This window comes from Pristiophorus japonicus, chromosome 22 (assembly GCF_044704955.1).
Source record: "Pristiophorus japonicus isolate sPriJap1 chromosome 22, sPriJap1.hap1, whole genome shotgun sequence".
NCBI lineage: Eukaryota > Metazoa > Chordata > Chondrichthyes > Pristiophoridae > Pristiophorus > Pristiophorus japonicus.
In genome coordinates, this window is record NC_091998.1 from 48,579,985 (window position 1) to 48,597,264 (window position 17,280).

Genomic DNA, 17,280 nt, shown 5'->3' on the forward strand with positions numbered 1-17,280 from the left:
AACCTGTGAACTGAAAAATAGCATCTCTACATCTCGTTGTTAGTACGAGGTGGGCGTATCACTTGGCTAAAACCTCCTTGTTCCCTTCTCTAGATTTCCTGGGCCCACTGCCAAGGTCAAACAGTATTCTTCTGCTGTCGGGCCAGTGCAGAGTCTGATCCGAATGGAGAGAAGCCTGAGGGACTAGGCCTCTAAATTTTTGGTCTGGTGCTTCGCCCTGTCAGTATGGGGAAACATGCCATCTGAGCTGTTGGTGGGCAGGAGGCACTGCACCCTGGGATGAGAGTTAGAGAGAGAGAAAGACAGACTTGCATTTCTATAGCGCCTTTCGCGATCTCCAGACGTCCCAAAGCGCTTTACAGCCAATGAAGTACTGTTCAAAGTGTAGTCACTGTTGTAATGTGAGGAAACGTGGCAGCCAATTTGCGCACAGCATGCTCCCATAAACAGTAATGTGATAATCTGTTCTTTCGTGATGTTGATTGAGGGATAAACATTGGCCCAGGACACCGGGGAGAACTCCCCTGCTCTTATTCGAAAAAATGCTGTGGGATCTTTTGCATCCACCTGAGAGAGCAAGCAGGGCCTCGGTTTAATGTCTCATAAAATCATAGAATCATTGAATCATAGAAATTTACAGCACGGAAGGAGGCCATTTCAGCCCATCGTGTCCGCACCGGCCGACAAAGAGCTATCTAGCCTAATTCCATTTTCGAGCTCTTGGTCCGTAGCCCTGTAGGTTACGGCACTTCCAGTGCACATCCAGGTACTTTTTAAATGTGGTGAGGGTTTCTGCCTCGCCCACCCTTTCAGGCAGTGAGTTCCAGACCCCCACCACCCTCGGGGTAAAAATATTTCCCCTCAAATCCCCTCTAAACTTTCTACCAATTACTTTAGATCTATGCCCCCTGGTTGTTGACCCCTCTGCTAAGGGAAATAGGTCCTTTCCACTATATCTAGGCCCCTCATAATTTTAAACACCTCAGTAAGGTCTCCCCTCAGCCTCCTCTGTTCCGAAGAAAACAACCCCAGTCTATCCACTCTTTCCTCATAGCTAAAATTTTCCAGTCCTGGAAACCGCCTCATAAATCTCCTCCGCACCTTTTCCAGTGTAATCACATCCTCCTTGTAATGTGGTGACCAGAACTGCACGCAGTACTCTAGCTGTGGCCTAACTCGTGTAGTTAGATGAAAGATGTGAGTATTTCACTGCTGTCTGCTCTCCTATCCTAAGTTGTAAGTCTGTGGAATTCTTTGCCCCAGAGAGCTGTGGAGGCTAGGTCATTGAGTATATTTATGGTGGAGATAGACAGATTTTTAAGCGATAAGGGAGTAAAGGGTTATGGGGAGCGGGCGGGGAAGTGGAGCTGAGTCCATGATCAGATCAGCCATGGTCTTCTTGAATGGTGGAGCAGGCTCGAGGGGCCAGGTGGTCTACTCCTGCTCCGAATTCTTACTTAAGCCACATGTAGCTGCCCAGCCAAAAGGAGACCTTAACCCGAGTGCCCGTGCCCCCTCTGCCACCGTCTTCCCTCTTGGGTGGAGAATAAAGATCCCAGGACATTATGGAATGGCCTCTTTCTCAGCTTCTGCCAATGTCGTTCCCTCACCAGTGAATGGGATGACTGGTTACGAAAGAACCAACAAAGGAACTCGCACTTGTACAGTGTCTTTCTCGATCTCCGGATGTCCCAAAGCGCTTTACAGTCAATGAAGTCTTTTATTTTTGAAGCGTAGTCACTGCTATGGTGTTTCGGCTCAGTTGGAGCATAAACGCCGGCATGGACTGGTTGGGCCGAATGGCCTGTTCCTCTGCTGTGTATTCTATGTATGAAATGTGGCAGTGAATTTGTGCATGGCAAGTTCCCAGAGAAATTACCAGATAATCTGTTTTTTGGTTGAGTAAAGCATTGGTCGGGGCACTAGGAGAATCACCATGCTTTGGTTCGATCCCGTAATGTCCTGGGATCTTTATTATCCACCCGAGAGGAGGGTGGGGGAGGGGGGGAAAGTGGCCTCGGTTTAAGGTCACCTCCAAGGATGGCACCTCCAACAGTGCTGCACTCCCCTCAGCACTGCACCAGAGTGTCAGCCTGGATTCTGTGCTCAAAAGTCTTTGGAGTGGGCCTAGCTAGGGTGGATAGGAAGGACCTTGCGAAGACTGGAGAAATACCACCAACGTTGTCTCCGCAAGATCCTGCAAATCCCCTGGGAGGACAGACCCACCACCGTGACCTTGACCAGGCCAGCATCCCCAGCATTGAAGCACTGACCACACTTGATCAGCTCCGCTGGGCGGGCCGCATTGTTCGCATGCCAAACACGAAACTCCCAAAGCAAGCGCTCTACTCGGAACTCCTTCACAGCAAACGAGCCAAAGGTGGGCAGAGGAAACGTAACAGGGACACCCTCAAAGCCTCCCTGATAAAGTGCAACATTCCCACCAATACCTGGGAGCCCCTGGCCAAAGACCGCCCTAAGTGGAGGAAGAGCATCCGGGAGGGCGCTGAGCACCTCGAGTCTCGTCGCCGAGTGCATGCAGAAACCAAGCGCAGGCAGCGGAAGGAGCGTGCGGCAAACCTGTTCCACCCACCCTTTCCCTCAACGACTGTCTGTCCCACCTCTGGAATTCCCTCCCGAAACCCCTCCGCCTTTCTCTCTCCTTTAAAATGCTCATTAAAACCTACCTCTTTGTCCATCTGTCCAAATATCTCCTTTGGTGGCTCGGCGTCAAAATTTAGTTTGAAAACATTCCTGTGAAGCGCCTTGGGATGTTTTACTGTGTTAAAGGCGCTATTTAAATGCAAATTGTTGTTGGCCGTGTCTTCTGTTGCCTGGGCCCCAAGCTCTGGAACTCCCTTAAACCTCTCCGCCTCTCCAACTCTCTTTCCTCCTTCAAGACACTCCTTAAAACCTACCTCTTTGACCAAGCTTTTGGTCACTTGCGCTAATTTCTACTTTTGCGGTTCGGTGTCAATTTTTAAAAATCTCATAACCCTCCTGTGAAGCACCTTGGGATGCATTTTAGGCGCTATATAAATATACAAGTTGTTGTTTCTGATCGCTGTCCAGCGACCCTACCTGTGGAAAGGGCTGAGAATAGGCCGCAATGCCTGCCCTCCGCCCCCCCATGGTCGCATAGCTAACTGATAATCGCCGTGTTTTACTGGCGCTTGGCACCAAGGCAAGGGAGGAGTAAAGAAACGTGCCCGCCTTCAGCGAGAGCAAGCTGCAGAACCGGCTGTGTGAGATGTGCTAGGATTTACCGGCCCTGCCCAAGGGAGCTGGCGGGTATTGAGTTTCCTTTTTCTCGTGCTCTGTGACCTCTTCACTGACTGTGCCAGATTCTATTCTTTACCAGTGACTCAGCCACTTTGGCTCGGTGTCACAGGCCTCCTGTACACTTTTCACGAGGTGCCGTGTTTGACGGGCTTGCCTCTTCCTCTCTCTCCCTAAACGGCGTCCTTTAAGGCCAGGAGGGAAGGTGAAGGCAGGAGAGAAGGCTGAAGGGGTGACCTGATTGAGAGGCCTTCAAGATTACGCAAGGGTTTTGTAGGGTAGGTGTAGAGAACATGTTTCCAATTGCGTTTCGAGACCAGAACTCGGGGCCATAAAAATTGGATAGTCACTAATAAATCCAATCGGGAATTCAGGAGAAACTTCTTTAGAACGAAAGAAAGACTTGCATTTCTATAGCGCCTTTCACGACTACTGAACGTCTCCAAGCGCTTTACAGCCAATGAAGTACTTTTTGGAGTGCAGTCACTGTTGTAATGTGGGGAAACGCGGCAGACAATTTGCAGACAGCAAGCTCCCACAAACAGCAATGTGATAATAACCAGATCATCTGTTTTTGTTATGTTGATTAAGGGATAAATATTGGCCCCAGGACACCGGGGAAAACTCCCCCGCTCTTCTTCAAAATCGTACCATGGGATCTTTTACGTCCACCTGTGTGGGTAGACAGGGCCTCGGTTCAACGTCTCATCTGAAAAACGGCACCTCCGACAGTGCAGCACTCCCTCGGAGTGTCAGCCCAGATTTTATGTGCTCAAGTCGCTGGAGTGGGACTCGAACCCACATCCGTCTGACTCGGAAGCGAGGGTGCTGCTCACTGAGCCATGGCTGACAACCAGAGGTTCAGCTGCACTATGGAAGAGAGAGATTTTTCAATGGTCAAAAAATCAATACATGGATGGGAATTGTCCTCCGACCATCTATGCTCCCTTAGGAACAATGGTCCACGAGTGGGACACGTTGCAGAGTTTCTTGTCTCCTAAAGTCAGCAATGCCCAGGGAGGAGAGGAAATAATTAATTTTATTAAGAGAGTTTTTACCGAGAACGGTTTTGCTGTACATATTCTCCACAAGGAATGTGATATCAGCAGTGTTCCGTTGCATCTCAATTGGCGAATGCAATATTGAGCAGTGTAATGTTTGCACCTGTGAGCATGCTCACGGGCATGTGGAGCTGCTGCACTGTGAGTGGCTTAGCCGGTCACGTGATCTTCGCAAGACTCAATAAAACCCCGGTTAATTGAGTCTAGTTTATCCACGATGAGGCAGGTGGTTGTGCGCCTGGTGGATGAACTGGTAATGTGTAGTCTAATAAATCTTTGCTAATAAACCAACTAGTTCTTAATAGCAATGTGCTGCTATGAGTTCTTAAGCAAAGAACCCATGAAGCAAATACATTACATTACAGGTGTTTTTTTTCGTTACATTTTTGGGCACTAAGGGAATAATAGCATATGGGGCTATAGCGGGAAGGTGGAGTTGAGGCAGAAGATCAGCCAGAACCTTAATAAATGGCGGAGCAGGTTCAAGGGGCTGAAAGGCCTTCTACTGCTCCTATTTCTTATGTTGTTCCTCTGGTCTCTGACCAGTTCTCATCTTTTTCCTCAATTTAATCGTTATTTTGTTGTTGCAGGAATGGACCCACCCATACGATACATTCAACATGCACTCCTTGGAGAACTCCTTGATTGACATCTTACAGAACGAGCAGGAACCAATCAAAGGTGAGTGTCTCACGCAAATGCACGGCTATCTTTTCTTGTGTTTCCCCTCCCCTTCCTATTGTAATGTATGCACCTATGAGTATGCTCACAGTTTGTAGAGTTGCTGCTTCTGGCTGCACTTCAGTCCCACGCTCCTGATCTTTGGGCACCCTGTGCGGAGGGGAGCGGGCAGGTCAGAGGGTCTCCTCATAGGACTGCTCCTGGGCGCGGCCAAGGGGGCCATCAGCCGGTCCCAGACAGCGGGCGGTCGAGGGGGCCGTTCAGCCCGACTGCCTGCCTCTCTTCCGCGGTTACATCCGAGCCAGGGTGTCCCTGGAGATGGGGCACGCGGTGTCCACCGGTACGCTCACGGCCTTCCACGAGAGGTGATCGCCAGAGGGACTGGAGTGCATCATCACCCCCGGCAACCAAATTTTAATTTGATTTATTTTAACGTCCAAAGTTTAATTTGTTTAATGTGGTCGGTTTTAGCGCCCCTTTTAATAAGGGCACTTGTATTAATGTTTAAATAGTTGTAGAGCTGTTGCATTGTGAGTGGCTTAGCCAGTAGGTGATGTTCACAAGACTCAATAAAACCCCAGTCGGTTGGGTCGTGGTCATCCACGATGAGGCCGGTGGATGAACCAGTAATGTGCAGTGTGATTGTTAAACCTTTGTTAATAAACCAACTCGTTCTTAATAGCAATGTGTTGCTATGAATTTTTAAGCAAAGAACCCATGAAGCAAATACAATACACCCACCTCTTCCAATGTGAGGAATTGCCACATGTTATGACCATGGTGTCTGCAAGTGTTGGGTTACAATGGAGCTCAAATCATTCCATGTTCTCCCTCCCACCTTGCAACAATTGGACAATGATTATTTGCCTTCAGATTATAAGCAGACTTGTGTGATGGCCTGTAGGGCGGCTGCACCATGTGGTGCATTACTGGGACCTGTGGACCAGGACGATCGAATCGTGAAATCTCACGGCACAGAAGGAGGCCATTCAGCCCATCGTGCCTGTGTCAGCTCTTTGAAAAAGCGCTCCAATTTGTCCCATTCTGGAATGCGCTGCTTGAAAGAGCAGTGGAGGCAGACTCAATCGCGGCTTTCAAAAGGGAGTTGGATAAGTACCTGAAGGAAAAATAAATTGCAGGGCTACGGGGAACGGGCGGGGGGGTGGGACTGGCTGAGGTGTTCTTGCAGAGAGCTGGCACGGGCTCGATGGGCCGAATGGCCTCTTTCTGTGCTGTAACCGTTCTATGATTCTATGAATGCTGGCCTTTATATCTAGAGGATTAGAATACGAAGGGGTAGAGGTTATGCTGCAGCGATACGAAACCCTGGTTAGACCACACCTGGAGCACTGTGAGCAGTTCTGGGCACCACAGCTTAGGGAGGATCTATTGGCCTTGGAGGGAGTGCAGCGTAGGTTTACCAGAATGATACCCGGACTCCAAGGGTTAAATTACGAGGAGAGATTACACAAATTAGAGTTGTATTCCCTGGAATTTAGATGGTTGAGGGGAGATTTGATTGGCGTTTACAGGATATTAATGCGAACAGATAGGGTAGATAGAGAGATACTATTCTTGCTGATTAGGGATTCTAGGACTCGGGGGCAGAGTCTAAAAATTAGTTAAGCCTTTCAGGAATGAAATTAGGAAACACTTCTACACACAAAGGGTGGTAGAAGTTTGGAACTCTCTTCCGCAAACGGCAATTGATGCTGGGTCAATTAATTTTAAATCTAAGATTCGTTAACCAAAGGTACTAAGGGACATGGGCCAAAGGCGGGAATTATGTTGCAGATCAGCCATGATCTCATTGAATGGCAGAGCAGGCTCGAGGGGCTGAATGGCCTCCCCTTGTGTTGCTGTAAAATGTTACCACGTGACTAGATTCTGGGGTGCGGGGCAGTGGGATTTGGTTGGGATTGGTCTGGTTAAAGAGCTCGTACTGACGCAATCAATCAAACGGCATCTCTTTTGTGATGTAAAGTCTGTCCGTACAGAAGCACTGAGCTGCAGAGCTTCAGCTGCCCGCTGAGCGATCTGGACAGCTGACGCCTGCTGATGTAGAGAACAGTGCGTTAGTGTCAAAGACAGTCGAGCGTATGCAGAGTTGCTGGCGGGAGGGGGGCGGCGAGATGGCTGTACCGGGTGTTTCTCCATCCTCCTCGCTTCCTGCGTCCGACTCTTCATGAACTCGGGCTTGTTGGAGGCAGCCACTCCTCGTCAAACCTTCCCTCGAGGGCTGCTGGTGAAATGTTCGCCCAGTTAAATCACAAATAGGACAGGAGGGGATTTGGGCAGCACTCCAAGTTTCTGACGGCTGCTCTCAACCTGCCAGTAACAGATGTTTGACAACACACAGCACGCAAACAAGGGCGGATCAGTCTTTTGCTTCCCTCTGCAGTATATGTACCTAATATATATATATTTTTTTTTGTCTCCGCAATCCTTTTGTGGCTTGATGACCAGAATTGAACACCAGGCTCCCGAGTATTTTCCGACTCAATACATTATTAAGAGCTTAGCGTAAATGGTGTAGGCTTGTAGTCAGCCGTGGCTCAGTGGGCAGCACCCTCGCCTCTGAGTCAGAAGGTTGTGGGTTCAAGTCCCGCTCCAGAGACTTGAGCACAAAAATCTAGGCCGACGCTCCAGTGCAGTGCTGTACGGAGGGAGCTCCGCACTGTTGGAGGTGCTGTTGTTCGGATGAGACGTTAAACCGAGGCCCTGCTTTCTCCCTCAGGTGGACGTAAAAGATCCCATGGCACTATTTTGCAGAAGAGCAGAGGAGTTAACCCTGGTGCCCTGGCCAATATTTATCATAACATAAGAAATAGGAGCAGGAGTCGGCCATTTGGCCCCTTGAGCCTGTTCCACCATTCAATAAGGTCATGGCTGATCTGATTCTGGACTCCACTCCACTTCCCTCAATCCCTCAACCAACACCCCTCAACTAAAACCGATTATCTCGGTCATTATCACATTGCTTTTTGTGGGAGCTTGCTGTTAGCAAATTGGCTGCCGTGTTTCCCACATTACAACAGTGACTGCAGTCCAGAGGTACTTAGTTGGCTGCAAAGCACTTTGGTCGGTTGTGAAAGGCGCTATAGCAATGCAAGTCTTATTCCATGTCACTTTGGCTCAGTTGGCTCTCTCGGTGACTAGTTATTTAGGCGATTGTAGTCATGCGTGTAGTTAGGGTACGGTAGCATAGTGCTTATGTTAGTAATCCAGAGACCTGGACTGATGATCCAGAGACCCGAGTTCAAATCCCACCACAGCAGTTGGGAAATTTAAATTTAGTTCATTAAATAAATCTGGAATAAAAAGCTAGTATCCGAAATGATGGCCATGAAACTACCGGATTGTCATCAAAACCCATCTGGTTCACTAATGCCCTTTCGGGAAGGAAATCTGCCGTCCTTACCTGGTCTGAACCTATATGTGACTCCAGACCCACAGCAATGTGGTTGACTCTTAACTGCCCATCTGAAATGGCCCAGCGAGACACTCTGTTGTACCAAAACCATTACGACAAAGTCAGCACTGTGGAAGCACCTTCACCACACGGGACTGCAGCGGTTCAAGAAGGCGGCTCACCACCATCTTCTCAAGGGGCAATTAGGGATGGGCAATAAATGCTGGGCCTTGCCAGCGACGCCCACATCCCATAAACAAATAAATAAAAAAAAAATACACTGACATTTTTTGCCTCTGCCTGTCTCGTTCCCCTCCCTGTACTTTCTGTGAATGACACCAGTGGTTGGTTGACCTGCCCTGCCTCTGCCAATCAGTGAACCGCTTTCTGTCCAATTTCCTAACCTCTTGCTTATAGTCGGCACTTGGCTCTTCCCAGAGCCGAGACAGGAGATACAGTGGCCCGGTGAAATCTGTTCCACCCTAACAATTGGGGTCCTGCTCATCATAGAATCTCTCGGCACAGGAGGAGGCCGTTGGGCCCATCGACCCTGCACTGGCTCTGTGAAAGAGCTGTCCGATTTCGTCCCATAGCCCCTCCTCCACCTTCCCCCCCCCCCCCCATTACCCTGCAAATTAGTCCTCTTCCAGTACATGTCCAATTGCCGTTTGCAAGTTCCTCTGGATTATGATTCCACCAGCCTTTCCGGCAATGCGCTCCAGATCTCAACAACACTCTGAGGACATTTCCCCCCTCGTTTTAAATTTAAGACCACTGGTTACCAACCCATTTATCAGAGGAAACCGTTCCTCCCTACTTGCTCTCTCTTGAAACCCTGCACAATTTTTAATATCTCTAATAAATCTTCCTTAATCTTCTCTGCTTTGACGAGAACAATCCCAGCTTCACCAATCCCTCCACACAACTGGAGTCCTGGTAAACCTCCTCTGTACCCTTTCCGAGCAACATCAACCTGTATTTTTATAGCGCCCTTAACGTAGTGAAGCGCCCCAAGGCGCTTCACAGGAGTATTATGGGAGAAAAAAATTTGACACCGAGCTGCGTGAGGAGATATTATGGCAGGTGGTCAAAAGCTCGGTCAAAGAGGTTGGTTTTAAGGAGCGTCTTGAAGGAGGAACAAGAGGTTTAGGGAGGGAGTTGCAGAGCTTGGGGCCCAGGCAACAGAAGGCACGGCCACCGATGGTTGAGTGATTAAAATAAAACATCATTCGACAACGAGCCACGTAAGGAGATATTAGGGCAGGTGACCAAAGCTCGGTCAAAGAGGTAGGTTTTAAGGAGCATCTTAAAGGAGGTGGCGAGGTTTAGGGAGGGAATTCCAGAGCTTGGGGCCTCGGCAACAGGAGGCACGGCCGCCAATGGTGGAGCGATTAATATCGCGACTGCGTAAGAGGCCAGAATTGGAGCAGTGCCGATGGCTCTGAGGGTTGTGGGGCTGGAGGAGGTTACAGAGATGGCGAGGGGCGAGGGCCATGGAGGGGTTTAAAAACAAGGATGAGAATTTTAAAATCTAGGCGTTGCAGGACTGGGAGTCAGCGAGCACAGGGGTGAGGACCAGGAAATCATCAAATTGTAGAAACGTATTGAGGGCCTTTCAGGTTGCATGGAGTCTCGCTTTCCCCCCCCCCCCCCCCCCCCCCCCCCCCCCCGCGCCATGTTCTTTGCTCGATATTAATAGCCGCCGTGACGTTAACAGCTGCCCATCTCTCATTCCACAGGTCGATCGGCTCTGTTCCCTGTGGAAGATGGCTTCCTTGACAACAGCCAGGGCGACCAGTCTTTATCTTCAGGCTTAAACTCCCCGGCTCTCAGTCAGAACGGGAAACCAGGAGAACGATATTCCCGGAAGGTTTTCGTTGGCGGTTTGCCTCCTGACATTGATGAAGGTGAGTTAACGGTTCTGGGCCCCTGGAGCACAGGTTCCCTCCTATTTAGGAGGAGTCCGGACGGTTGGACAATGAATGTGCAAAGACCTAACTTGTGGGAGTGCCTACCCGGTTCCCACTCTCTCCCCTCTGTTCCAGAGGTAGCCAACTCTCTGCGTTAAGTGCCTCCTGCCATCTAACCTACTTGCATACCTTTGTCTTGGGTAATCCTTGCCACTGGATCAAGACCTAGCTCTGTCGAGCCCGTGTGGTGGCTGGTGTACAACGGTCACCACAAGTTTAAAAAAAATCCACGCACAGGCATCTTCCACCCTTCAGGGTGTAATTCTGGTCCTTCATAGAAACACCTTTTGAACGCATCCTTTTTTTGGCGTGGAAGCAAGTCATCCTCGCTTCGAGGGACTGCTATGAGTGAGTGATACCTTTATACTCATGTCCCTGGTCCACCCGAGCCTATCATGGTAACTAAGGGCCTTTTTAAACTCGGCCTTAAACTAGTGGCAGCCGTGCCTCAGTAGGCAGCACCCTCGCCTCTGAGTCAGAAGGTTGTGGGTTCAAGTCCCACTACAGAGATTTGAGCTCAAAAATCCAGGCTGACACTCCAATGCAGTGCTGAGGGAGTGCTGCACTGTCGGAGGTGCCGTCTTTTGGATGAGACATTAAACCAAGGCCCCGTCTGCTCTTTCAGGTGGATATAAAATATCCCACGGCACTGTTTCGAAGAAGAAGAGGGGAAGTTATCCCCGGTGTCCTGGGGCCAATATTTATCCCTCAATCAACATAACAAAAACAGATTATCTGGTCATTATCACATTGCTGTGTGTGGGAGCTTGCTGTTCACAAATTGGCTGCCGCGTTTCCCACATTACAACAGTGACTACACTCCAAATGTACTTCATTGGCTGTAAAGTGCTTTGAGACATCCGGTGGTCGTGAAAGGCGCGAAAGAAATGTAAGTCTTTCTTTCTTCCATGAACCTTTTTCAGGGCCTTTGACATCAGCCACCATGCATGGGGAACTAAAAGTTTGACACTGTACTCTAGATGAGACCTGATCGAGGCCTTGGACAGAGACAGTGTAGCACTTAGTCAACTGCATGTATTTTGTCATGCACCAATAGTTCCTTCGATACCTCCATTCAGATGGTGGAAGAGCGACGGCCCCAACACCGATCCCTGCGGGAATCCACGACTGACCGGTTCCCACCCGCAGAACCACAACCATCAGTAACTGCCTTTGGTCTGCCAACTCCTTACCCAATCCAACAATCTGCCCACTAATCCCAGGGCACTGCATCTTTGTGTTCATTGTGTGGCACCGTGTCAAAAGGGCACCTTTAAAATTAAGGTACACGTCGATCGGGATAACTAGGTCCACCCACCTTGCGACTCCTTCAACAAAAATCCAGGCTGACTCTCCCATGCAGTGCTGAGGGAGTGCTGTACTCTCGGAGATGCCCTCTTTTGGATGAGACCTCTCGGGTGGACATAAAAGATCCCATGGCATTATTTCAAAGAAGAACATAAGAAATAGGAATAGACCATTTGGTTGCTCGATCCTGCTCCGCCATTCAATAAGATCATGGCTGATCTGATCTTGGCCTCAGCTCCACTTCCCTGCCCGCTCCCCATAACACTTGACTCCCTTATCATTCATAATTCTGTCTATCTCTACCTTAAATATATTCAGTGACCCAGCCCTCTGGGGTAAAGAATTCCAAAGATTCACGACCCTCCGAGAGAAGAAATTCCTCCTCATCTCCATTTTAAATGGGCAACCCTTTAGTCTGAAACTATGGCCCCTAGTTCTAGATTTCCCCCATGAGGGGAAACATCCTCTCTGCATCTACCCTGTCAAGCCCCCTCAGAATCTTATACGTTTCAATAAGATCACACCTTAATCTTCTAAACTTTGATGAGTATAGGCCCAACCTGTTCAACCTTTCTTCATGTGACAACCCCTTGATCTCCGGAATCAATCTCATGAACCTTCTCTGAACTTCCTCCAATGCAAGTAGATCCCTCCTTTAAATAAAGAGGCCTAAACTGTACGCAGTTCTCCAGGTGTGGTCTCACAACGCCCTGTACAGTTGTAACCCTCTGTTCCTTTTTCCCTCGTGTGTTTATCTAGCTTCCCCTTAAATGTATCTTTGCTATTCGTTTCAACCACTCCCTGTGCTAGCATTCTCACCACTCTCTGGGTAAAAAATATTTCTCCTGAATTCCCAATTTTGAGAGGTGTGCCTATTTCTTGCCTGGTGTTACTCTGATTTGGTAGAATTGTCGAAACAGGAGGAGGCCATTTAGCTCCTGGAGCCTGTTCCGTCATTCAATGAGATCATGGCTGATCAATGAGATCTTGGCTGATCTGTGACCTAACTCCATATACCCGCCTTTGCCCCATAACCCTTCATACCTTTGGTTAACAAAAATCCAGCACTCTTGGGTTAAAAGTATTAATTGAGCGAGCATCTAATACTTTTTACGGGAGAGAGTTCCACACTTCTAATGCCCTTTGCATGAAGATGTGTTTCCTATCTTCTTTCCAGAATGGCCTGGCTCTGATTTTAATGTTATGTCCCCCTGTCCTGGACTCCCTTGCCAGTGGGGAAAAAATATCTCTCTCGTAATATAAGAACAGGGGGAGCCCATTTAGCCCCTCGAGCCTGTTCCGCCATTCGATGAGATCATGGCTGATCTGCGACCTAACTCCATATACCCAACTTTTTCCCCATATCCCTTCATGCCTTTGATGAACAAAAGTCTGTCGATCTTAAATTAACAATTGACCTAGCCTCATTTTCTGTTTGCGGCAGAGAGTTCCAAACTTCCTCCACCCTTTGTGTGCCCGAGCGAGAGCCTTCAGTAGAGGGGCGGAGATGAGGGGGGTAAATATATCTAATATTTTTTCCCTTTTTTATACCTGTCTAGATGAGATAATCGCCACCTTCTGCTGCTTCGGGCAGCTGATGGTTGACTGGCCTCACAAGTCGGGGAGCAAATCCTACTTTCCACCCAAAGGTGAGCAATTATATTCAACGGAATTAGTGTTGGCGTGGTGTACGAACTGTATATTTGACTCGTGTTTTTATTCAAGAGCTTGTGGTCTAATGGATTGGTAAGTTATGGAACATCGTGGGCGAAAGTGCAGCAAATGAGGGTACAGGGCCCAGAAGAGCCGAGGGCCCGGGGGCAGCTCGGGCCAGCCCACACTGCGATGTGTGTGCGCACTAGATCCGTGCAGCAGAGCTGGTCTCCAGGCGACCTGGTTCAACCCTTGCCACTGGATAAAGGCCTAGCTCTGTCGAGCCCGTGTGGTGGCTAGTGTCACAGTCACCATACGTTTAAAAAAAAAGTCCAATCACAGGCATCTTCCACCCCCCTCAATTGGAGTTCAGGACTGGAACATCGGGTCCTTTATTGAAACATCTGTGAACTCTTGTGGGAGCAAGTCATCCTCGTTCGAGGGACTGCCTATGATGAAGTTATGGAGAACTGCCCAATGTACTGCAGACGAAGAGGAAAGGCCTCAGTAGGGTCCTTGGCCACCGGTGGGGAGTAGAATTGGCCTGAGCACCTTGGACTAAGCTGGTCAAAGCTCAGTTGGAGTTCTCGCACCTCGTCTCTGTCCAGATGTCTCCATAGCAACAGGAGTAGGCCTGAAGCCTGCTCTGAAACTCAGTTGGATCACGGCTGACCTGTACCTCAACTTTATTTTGACCCCTCGGCTCCACATCCCTTGGTGTCCTTACCCAACAAAACTCTTGTCAACCTCTGTCTTGAAAATTTCAGTGAATCCATCCAAAAACGTATCCTTTGGGGCAGCAAATCCCACACTTCCACTGCCTTTTCTATGAACAAATGCTTCATGATTCGACTTCTAAGTGCCCTAGCTCTCATTTTAAGATGATGCCTCCTTATCATGGATTCCCCACAAAAGGAAATAATTTCTCTATATCTACCCTATTGAATCTATTATTTTAAACACCTTTATGGTTCCATTCTTATCTATCCAGTCGTCGCCAGAGAATCATGTGCAATGGCTTTGTTCCTGCTCCCGCATCGTTACCTCGAGTCCGACAAGGATCTATCCTTGGCCCCCTCCTATTTCTCATCTACATACTGCTCCTCTGCATCATCATCTGGAAACACAAGGCCAGGTTCCACGTGTGTGTTGGCTGGCGACACTTGGCTCTACTTCACCAGCACCTCTCTCGACCCCTCCACTCTCTGATTTGCTACGTTGCTTGTCCGACATCCAGCCCTGCCATACAACTAAATTTTCGGAAGACCGAAGCGATCGTTTTTGGTTTCTCCCCCACCCGTACCCTGTTCACTATCCAACGACTCCATCCTGCTCCCTGGCCACTGTCTGAGGTGGGGCCAGTCCGTTTGCAACCTTGGAGTCCCATTTGACCCCGGGATGAGCTTCTGACCACACGTGTGCTCCATCACCAAGACTGCCTACTTCCACCCCTGCAACATCGCTCGACTCCGTCTCTGTCCCAGCTGCTGAAACCCTCATCCATGCCTTTGTTATCTCTAGGGATCAAGGGGTATGGAGAGAAAGCAGGAATGGGATACTGAAGTTGCATGATCAGCCATGATCATTGTCATGTATTCAACTATCATTGTAACCCATGTATAAGTTGACCTAAGTTGGACACCTTGAGAACATTGACCACAAGGGGGTGAACTTGTGGGAGACACTCCTAACCTGGACTTTCAGGTATAAAAAGGGAAGCTCCACCCACTTTCATCACTTGAGATCTTGGTAACAAAGGTAACTGGTCACAGAGTAAACTTCTCTCAAGTATGGGCCTCGTGTGCATTTATACTCTATAGTAAGGACACATCATTGGCGACGAGAAACTGGGATTTAAACCACGCAAGCATGGCCACTAGCAGCATAAAAGAGAGGTACTGTGTTGGTGATGATTGGGACGGCTTTATTGAGAGACTACAGCAAAGCTTTGTCACTAAGGAATGATTGGGACAGGATTTGGCCGACAAATGCAGGGCTCATCTCCTGACGGTTTGTGGATCCAGAACGTATTCCCTGATGAAGGACCTTCTAGCGCCAGAGAAGCCGACGGACAAGACATTCGAAGAGCTCAGTAAGTTGATCGGGGAACACCTTAAACCGGCGAGCAGCATGCACATTGCGAGACACCGGTTTTACATGCACCGGCGTGAGAAGGGCAAAGCGTTCCAGACTTCGTGGCAGACCTCCGGCGACTGGCGAGCCTATGTAAGTTCCCAGATGCATGCAGAGCGGAGATGCTGTGAGACTTTTTTATTGAGGGCATCGGGCACGCTGGGGTTTTCAGGAAACTGATTGAGACCAAAGACTTGACCTTGGAAGCGGCGGCTCTGATAGCCCAGACATTTATCTCCGGGGAGGAAGAGACCAGAATGATGTATGACAAAAATCTTGGCTCAAATGCGGCAAACGACCAGGGAGTTAACATTGTTAATGCGGCACACAGTTCTCTAGGCAGACAAGGGCAATCGGACATGCCCCAGCATGTAGTCGAACCCAAATGGGGAATTCAACAGAGACAATGGCTAGCTGAACTTCGATTCATGCCATCGCAATGGACAATGCGGCCAGTAATGGGGCCATCAACACCTGTTAATGGTGCGCTTAAGGACAGTTACAGAGGCAGTTAGACGATCGACTAGTAATGGACCTTTTGTTTCCAACAGCGGGACCTCATGCTGGAGGTGTGGAGGCAAACACCCAGCCAGAGCTTGCAGGTATCAGCAATATATCTGCAGAAACTGCAACGTCAGCGGTCACTTGGCGCGTATTTGCAGGAAGCCTGCAGCCAGGTTGATGTACGAGGAGGACGGGCCCGATGTAAGCCCTACGAGGCCAAATGAATACTGGGGGAAATCGCTGGAAGCTGAAGTTCCGCGAGTTCATGTGGAGCACGTATACAGTTTGTTCATCAGGACGCCACCGATAATGATGAAAGTGCCCCTCAATGGCATCCCAGTATCAATGGAGCTAGATATGGGGGCCAGCCAGTCTCTGATGAGTATCAAACAGTTTGAAAGGTTGTAGGTGTCCAAGGCCAGGAGACCAAAATTATTGCCGATTGACGCACAGCTACAGAAATATAAAAAAGAGATAATTCCGGTGCTAGGCAACGCCACGGTAGTCGTGACCCACAAAGATTCGGAGAACAGGTTGCCACTCTGGATTGTCCCCCGTGGACAGTCCTGCACTACTGGGGAGGAGTTGGCTTGCTGTCATGAACTGGAAATGGGGCGATGTCCGTGCAATTTCTTCTGTGGAGCGAGCATCATGCTCACAGGTTCTGGACAAATTTAACTCATTATTTCAACCCGGCATTGGCACTTTCATAGGGGCCAAGGTAGTGATTCACATAAACCCGGACGCCAGGCCAGTACACAAGGCCAGAGCGGTGCCGTTCGTGATGCGGGAAAAGATTGAATGCGAATTGGACCGCCTGCTGAGGGAAGGCATCATCTCGCCAGTCGAATTCAGTGACCTGGGCGAGCCCGATTGTGCCGGTGCTCAAGGCGGATGGATCGGTCAGGATATGTGACAATTACAAGGCCTCCATCAATCGGGTGTCACTCCAAGACCAGTACCCGCTACCGAGAGTGGAGGACCTCTTTGCGACACTATCCGGTGGCAAACTTTTTTCAAAATTGGACCTGACCTCTGCTTACGTGACCCAGGAGCTGGCGAGTGACTCGAAGCAGCTGACCACCATCACGACACACAAGGGGTTGTTTGAGTATAAAAGATGTCCGTTCAGGATTCGTTCGGCCGCCGCGATCTTTCAGCGAAATATGGAAAGCCTCCTCAAGTCGATTCCAAGGACGGTGGTTTTTCAAGAAGACATCCTCATCGCAGGTCGCGATACTGAAGAACACCTCCACAACCTGGAGGAGGCGCTACGCAG

The 17,280-nt window shown here is 49.3% G+C and overlaps 1 protein-coding gene across 2 annotated transcripts in view; it reads left to right on the plus strand.

Annotated features, from left to right (window-relative positions):
• Positions 1–17,280, plus strand: part of LOC139234759 (cytoplasmic polyadenylation element-binding protein 3-like) — a 52,929-nt gene that overhangs the window by 14,927 nt on the left and 20,722 nt on the right. The window contains exons 1-4 of one of the 2 annotated variants that reach the window (XM_070865448.1): positions 3,421–3,557; positions 4,931–5,021; positions 10,173–10,340; positions 13,271–13,360. In XM_070865448.1, coding sequence (XP_070721549.1) covers positions 4,961–5,021; positions 10,173–10,340; positions 13,271–13,360 — 319 coding nt within the window. In that variant the 5' untranslated portion in view covers positions 3,421–3,557; positions 4,931–4,960. Of the gene's footprint in view, positions 1–3,420; positions 3,558–4,930; positions 5,022–10,172; positions 10,341–13,270; positions 13,361–17,280 lie in introns of those variants that run through there. The other variant, XM_070865447.1, reaches the window with a different exon arrangement.